Below are 7,573 nucleotides of genomic sequence, written 5' to 3'. Positions count from 1 at the left end.
TTACATCTAACATGGGGGGCCCGGGGGTCGAACTATATTTTCCATTCTTCAGTTACCTACGCTACCAACGTGGTCGGCAATCCACCATAGGTGGATTGCATACCTGGTGATATAAGTACGCTTCTCATAATGTCCGCGATTCGATTCCCTACCTATGTGATTTGATGACTGATAGCTAGACAATCGACTGTTCACTTTTTAACAACATAGGAGATCGTATCCAGCCTATCCATTTACAACGTTTGTGACGGACTGCTTAAACGTTCCCGCCAAAACGTCAAGCCTTATCTCCAATCCATATTACTAATCTTTATCACAAATCCTAAATTTTCGTCTTACAACTTTACTGTCGCGACTTATATAATATTTCCAATGACAATGTCTCCAAAATCGGTACCCACTCTCAGCGAGTCTAACGGGCCCCGAGTTACACTTAGAGCTAGTTATATTGTATTATATGAAATAATGTAATGTATGAATTTATTACATAGAGTAACTCTATGATTTATTATAATGGATGATACGATAATATGATAACAACTTTGTTTTTGATAATAACAAAATGATAACGACGGTGGTGGTCTAATCGACTGCGTATCATAGAGTAATTATTACTCTATGCATAGACCTTATACTAATAGACGGTACGTGGTAGTAGTTCCGGTGTCCAAGCGTGACGGCGCTGATCAAGGTAGTACACCGTACACCGCACATGCGCATTAGATGATACAATACTCTGTATATTACTGTATATAATATATATATATCACTGTAGCGTAGACCGCACCACCCACCCGCATCCCGCCTGGATGTTCCGTCTATTAGTATAAGGTCTATGACTCTATGCTGCGTATAGACCACGATTAAAGATATAATGGTTGCCCAACGAGCATTCATAAAAAACTTCAAAAACTACATTTTTTTCGTATATTTAACGCGTATTTTTTTAAAAAAAAATATACTTAGCATTGGATATCACTTGGACAATATCAAATCGAAAATATCCCCCGATTTGATAATCGTATGTAAAACCACCTTGGGCAGACCTCGGAATATCATTAATATTTAATTTTGTTAAGTAATAATAATTTGATATCAATAATTTATTTATTTTATTTAGTATAACTTTTAACTAGGTATTAAATATTTATAATTAATCATTAATATTATTTACTGTATTTATTGTCTTTTGTTCTAATATGTTTTACATTTTTTTCTGTGGTATTAGCCAAATTACCTATTTAATAATTACTAATTATTACTAATTACAATCTTTTTATTCCTTTTGAATATTTCGTGATGACAAATAGTTTCTAAGTTAATCACCTAGATGGTGCTAGTAGGCAGTCCATAACATATCGCGGTTTCGTAGCCGTTTTTTGCCTGTGCAAAGCATAGGCCGTTGGGTAACCAGTATATCTTTAATCGTGGTATAGACGACAGACCCAACGGGGACGCTGTGTATCATTTATATGTTATTTTACACGTTCCCCGTTACAGAATACAGATCCACCCCCCGCCGGCCTGATAATTGATAAGCTTTCAATCGTCAATAACGATTATTTTTTTACCGTATCAGAGTAACTCAGTAACCGAAAAGCGTCACCTATCATGACATGGCGGAAACGTGAAGAGGGGCGGTCTTATGAGTAAAAGGTCTATGGTTAAATCACAGAATATATGAAATATATATGAATATATAAATATTCCATATATTCTGTGGTTAAATTAAAAAAAATCATACATTTCTTATCACACTCAGGGAGACCCGGTCAATTGCTTGATCAATCCACATATTTCTATTTCTGGCGACACTGGATTATTGGCCGAGCCTTTCCATTTCTTGGAAAATTGTTGTTTTGAAACAATATTATTAAAACATCATTATTCATAATTCATATTTCATTATAATATAATATAATATTAAATTAAATTGAGATTTGGGTACTATTATTACTGTTATCATTATTAAATTAAATTATGCCGAAAGTTCGTAGAAGCCGGAAACCGCCTCCGGATGGATGGGAACTTATAGAACCTACGCTAGAAGAATTGGAGCAAAAAATGAGAGAAGGTAGCTATGAAACGATTTTGATTTCTGTAAGAATAATTGATTGTTAAGGTACTATTTCACCATCAATGAGTTCGGTCTTCCGTGGAGACAAATTATACAATCAAATATAACATTATAATCAGATATACCTAGTTCTGCCTTTTTTTTTTTTAGAGTTGAATCGAGGGTCAGAGGTGGAAACGCGTTGCCATTACTTCACCTCCGACCACTATCGTTTATTGACATAAAACATAGGTAATACATCAATAGCATCCGGCCTTAGCCCCTGCGACCTGGCAGACTTTTCTCAGCTATTGCTGTTAAGTATATGTCTGCCACGGAGCGCATTACTCGGGGGGGCGGCTCACAATAAAAATACAAAAACAAAACAATATTGCATAGGTGTCTTACTATGTCGTAGTTGGAATAGATATAGATCTACCTAGAGAGCTAATATAAAGGCACTCTAGATCTACCTACTCAACAAAAAATTACGTTTAAAATGAAATTAAAATTTCAAGGGGGGTAAATAATTAACATCAATGTGAGTGGAGCGGGCTTCAATCCTACCAAACAAAAAAGGAGGAGGCGTGACAGACTTTTGGGGGGCTAAGGCCCCTTAAGCCCCCATCTCCTTCGATCACTGCCAATGATTATGACTATAGTTATAATGTCTTAGACATTATAAAATAAAAACAGTTTGTACAAAATTATTTGTATTTTATTAATCAATAATTAATAACAACAATTTAAATATGCAACATTGTGACAAACATCAATAAATAGAAAACAGATAACAGCAAAAAATTTAACAATATAAAAATCTAAAATAATATTTTATTTTACATTTAGGTACATATTTTATGATTAAATCTAACTTTTTTGCTCATATAGTTGATGTTGGTTTAGAATAATAATAAATTATTTTTAGTATTAATTTTGTTGTATGAATATTGTAAAAATTAGGTATATTTATATTAATATTATCTTATGTGGTTTTTAGCTGAAACTGAATCTCATGAAGGCAAACGTAAAGTAGAAGCATTGTGGCCAATTTTCAAAATTCATAACCAAAAATCAAGATATATTTATGATTTGTTTCATAGACGTAAAGCTATTTCTAGAGGTTTGTTTGTATTAAAATATCAGTGTTGAATACAACTATAATTATTTATTATAATTTTATATATTTTAAATCCTAATTGCAACAGGCAATTAATAGAAAATAATATAATAAAATGTTTTTAAAAGGATACAATTTATGGTTTTTGTTTAGGGTTTTAATACATGGTGGGGCATAGGATATGCATCGGTTTTGAAGGCTTGTAAAATAAAAACTATTGAACTTTTAGAAATAAGATTTATATTTTTCGATACAGTAGTATATCTAATTTTTTTACATTAAGTTTTAAAGATTACATCTCTAAGATGTTGGACGTCAGAAGCGATGCACTCTTGAAGGCGATTCCAGTAGGTTTCCACTGCTTGTCAATACAATTGGATAGCCGTAACTTCCTCCTTGGTTATATCTTTAAGATCTTTTAGGGTGTGAGGACGTTGTTTAAACACTTTTTTTCTTTAGATATGCTCCAAGAAAAAAGTCACAAATGCACAAATAGTCAATTCTGGTGGGCACGCATGTCACTTCCACGTTACCCTTCAAACAAAACGGCCATTCTTGAAAAAATATTTCACAGAAAAACCCCGAGGCTCTTCTTTCCAAACCATGACGGCAACTGATGGTAAATAAAACTAGACACTTTCACGAATTCTTCGCATCACCACAGACCGAGCTTTGGTCATTCAAAACCAATGCATATCTTATGTCCCACTCTGTATTACAGTTGCAAAATATGTACCCAAATTTTCTCATTTTTCAGAATAAAGACAAGTATCGCTTTTAGAATGGGTTTTAAGGAGATCGGTGGCATACAGTTATTTTATCCAAAACATTTCAATCGTTTGTCCATCATACTGATCGATCTAGGAATACGATAATATTTTTTAAAACTGATTTGAATTTGTTATGATGTTTACTTGAGATCGATCAGTCCACTTCTTCCAATTTCCCACCACCACCATACTACACAACCCCCCCCCCCCCACCATAACTATAACTATAAATTTAGTTTTATAAGGTTTAGACATTATAAAAAATTCAGATCAATTTTCTGAAATATTATCGCATTATTAGGTCGATTGGTAGAATGGACAAGAAGTACATACAATTAAGCATAGATTGTTTACCATTCACATGGGAAATGCCGAGCCGGTGACTTGTACATGCGGATGTGAGAGATCTCTGCTACTTCTTTCACACACTATTGATCACTTACTATACATGCATTTACGAGACCCGTATGCATGCAATTTATAAATTGCCTATTTCAAACTCCTTAAAAAATATCCGCCACTGTTTCCTTTAAAATTATTTCTACAAGTATTTAAATTTCAGGTTACGTCATTGGCTATACAACACAGTAACATGTTCATACTATGTGGCCAATAATCAACTACCCCTTCCTCTTCAATACTTATAAGCAGGACTTGGAATTTCTAGCAAATACTATATTTTTTTTATTTTGGTAAGTCTTAGACTCTTAAAACATCCAATGTAAGATACAAATTTGTTTCAAATTTCTCAGATGTCGTAGGTAGGTTAATACAATTTTATTTTGTTTATTTCGAAGTACTATTTTTTCTATTTTTAGATATATTCTCATAAATTAATGGAATTGAACACAATTTGTTGATTTTTTTTTTATAATTGCTCATCGATTATGTCTAAAATTAGATATTTGAATATTTTGAAATTTATCGAAAATGCTCGTATATTGAAGTGAATTATTTTTTTTAGTAAAGAAACAACTGGTACTTGCCTAATTCCTGAGCAGTGGTTGCCTTATATCTACCGTATAATATATTATACGAATAAATAGACTATAATTACAAAAGTATTTTAAAGAATGAAAAGACGGGTAAGCGGGTAATGGTCTGCTGTACATTAGGTTTTTAGAGAGTCACTTTAATGGATATGTTAAATTTGAATGCAATAATCATTGTATACAAAAAAATATACTGAGCAAAGATGGACTGTCAGCCTTTAATATTACTGAGTAAATCTTATAATATTATTGTGATTGAAGTCCTTAAAAACTGTCCGCCACCAATCCCCTTAAATTAAATAACTTAGACATAGTTCTGTACCATGGTTGCCGAGTAAGAAAAAACTGCTAAGACAATTTTATTTTAAGTTGAAAAGATTGTATGACTTAAGTTGAATTACAATTTTTGTTTTGACTAGTCGCTGTTGTTTGATTAACAAATAGTTAAATATTTAATTACATTTTATTCAATAATTAAAAATATATAGTATAATAATATGCTTGTACTTATTATTAGATATAACTGTATATCTACTATTTTTAATATACAATTATAAAAGTACAGGTATAGTTTAAATTGTTATTTACTTTTTTTGTTATAGAATTGTATGATTTCTGCCTGCAAGAAAAAATTGCCGATCAAAATTTAATAGCTAAATGGAAAAAACAAGGTTATGAAAACCTATGTTGCCTTCGTTGTATTCAAACTAGGGATACAAATTTTGGAACTAGTTGTATATGCAGAGTCCCAAAATCTAAACTAGAAGAAGTAATTACTTAATAATTTTATATATTCAAATATTAGTTTTAAAGTCAACTTATTATTTACCTACTTATGTATTATATTTTTCAGGGTCGAATCGTGGAATGTGTGCATTGTGGATGTAGAGGTTGTTCCGGCTAAATAAACATTAAATACTAGTTAAATGAATACTGAATTATTTTTATTTTTATATGTGTAATGAATTTATTTCTATATTAATATGTGTGCAGTATAAGGTATAAGCATACTAACTGAAAACTCAACAAGTTAGACATTTTTAATTCCGTAGTGATTATGTAAAGTATGAATTCCATTTATTTTTAAGATAAACATTTTTAATAACAAATATTAACTTTTCTTATTAATTTTTCAATAAAAAAAATGTATTTTGACATTGCATACCATCAAAATATGTATTTTGGGAGGTCTATCTATTAACTTTTTTTTACCAAATAATGGTTTGTTCTCATAAAAATAATATTGGTACTAAACTCTTTCTTATATAACTGTATAAGTAATCTCAGGAGGCGGGATTCTGATATGATGGCGGAAATGAGTGTTATTAATGCACACTAAGTGCCGCTCATACAGCCTATGGTGGTCCCATTGATCCCCTCATAAGATATATTATTTAGGTGATAAAAATAGTAACCTGAAAGTATAAACGAATAAAAAATGTGGTCAAGTGGGTACCGCTTTGCTGTACAGTAGTTGTTGAGCATGTAATTGTAATGGATGTGTTATATTTGAATTCAATTTGAAAAATTTTCTTATGGCTATAAACAGTTCATAAAGAGTCAAAATTGTTTGAAGAACTTACGACCTATAGAAAATGCTAATATAAATATTTGGTGAACATTTCAACAGTCTATGGTTATTCATTTTGGAAATACAACCAAATCTAAAAAATAGATTAATGGGAATTCGATTTACCGCTGCATATTGAATATTGTAACAATTGTACGTTCAAATCACTCATAAAAAATTAATGTTCCGTTTAAGTATCTATACGTTTTTTTTATGGATAGAAAAACTTATGTGAAACCTTTTATTAACATTTTTAATCTTAGCTACGAAAAGAAAATCTTTTATGAATTTCTAACTGAAAAATATTTGAAAAAATTTCTCATAGTTATAAATAACTCAAAAAGAGTCAAAATTGTTTTAATTTTACCATGTAAGAAAAATTTTAATTTTAACATTTGTTAAAAATTCCAAGTACCTATCTAAGATTATTTGTTTTTAAATTACAACAACATATCAAAAATTGATAGATGAAAATTAAAAATTGAATGTTGTATACATTTTAGATTCAAACGCTTATAAAAAATGTCACTTTCTAGTAAACTTTTTTTTTTTGTTTAAGGTAGGACCAATTGTGAGGAGTCTTCTATCAACATTTATAATGTTAGTTATGAAAGGAAAGACTTATACATTTCTAACTGAAACATTTTTTGAAAATTTTTGAAACTGATGAATTCTAAATTCTAATATTTGATATACCTATAATCATTACAAAGATTAATTTGTGTTTCTGCTAAAAACAAAGAAATAACAAAAAAAAACCTTACGTAAAGCTAAAAAAACTATTTTTTTTGTATGATTTTTCAATGTTTAGTGTTTTTGAACTGGGGTTGTAAATTAAAGTTTAATGCTGAAGCACCCCCCTCCCTGTTGAAACTGAAACAATCAAAAGCTGTTATGATTTTGTTCAAAATTAAAAAATCGGATGTTGGTTCTGAGTTAACATGTCAGATTCTGTCTTCAAAGAAATAATATAAAAATTAAAAATTGTAGTATATTCGTGAGTTAGCACTATTTATTTTAGAAAATGATTTGTCCTGTAGATATTCAGAAGTTTTAGCCTTTACT

At 30.5% G+C, this 7,573-nt stretch overlaps 1 protein-coding gene across 5 annotated transcripts; it reads left to right on the top strand.

Moving 5' to 3' along the window:
* Positions 1–1,818: 1,818 nt before the first annotated feature.
* On the top strand, positions 1,819–6,093 carry LOC100166963 (protein BUD31 homolog). Of its 5 annotated transcripts, XM_016801015.2 has the most exons (5): positions 1,919–2,074; positions 3,057–3,179; positions 3,636–3,795; positions 5,541–5,707; positions 5,792–6,049. In XM_016801015.2, the coding sequence occupies exons 2-5, from the start codon at positions 3,144–3,146 to the stop codon at positions 5,840–5,842; spliced, it is 414 nt and encodes a 137-aa protein (XP_016656504.1). In that variant the 5' UTR covers positions 1,919–2,074; positions 3,057–3,143; the 3' UTR covers positions 5,843–6,049. The 5 variants fall into 5 exon arrangements, with proteins under 5 accessions (XP_001946798.1, XP_029343891.1, XP_016656505.1 ...); XM_001946763.4 differs by lacking the exon at positions 3,636–3,795 and having other exon boundaries at positions 1,819–2,074; positions 5,792–6,093; XM_029488031.1 differs by lacking the exons at positions 5,541–5,707; positions 5,792–6,049 and adding an exon at positions 4,509–4,628 and having other exon boundaries at positions 1,863–2,074.
* Positions 6,094–7,573: the final 1,480 nt, after the last annotated feature.

This window comes from Acyrthosiphon pisum, chromosome A1, assembly GCF_005508785.2.
Source record: "Acyrthosiphon pisum isolate AL4f chromosome A1, pea_aphid_22Mar2018_4r6ur, whole genome shotgun sequence".
Lineage (NCBI taxonomy): Eukaryota > Metazoa > Arthropoda > Insecta > Hemiptera > Aphididae > Acyrthosiphon > Acyrthosiphon pisum.
The sequence above is the reverse complement of the archived record's forward strand: the minus strand, read 5'-3'. Positions and strand labels throughout refer to the sequence as shown.

Excerpts from the sequence above, each read along its gene's own strand:
- LOC100166963 (XM_001946763.4), top strand. The coding sequence starts at position 1,981 with ATGCCGAAAGTTCGTAGAAGCCGGAAACCGCCTCCGGATGGATGGGAA. Across the intron at positions 2,075-3,056 it reads GGAGCAAAAAATGAGAGAAG|CTGAAACTGAATCTCATGAA; the intron begins GTAGCTATGAAA and ends TGTGGTTTTTAG. Across the intron at positions 3,180-5,540 it reads ACGTAAAGCTATTTCTAGAG|AATTGTATGATTTCTGCCTG; the intron begins GTTTGTTTGTAT and ends TTTTTGTTATAG.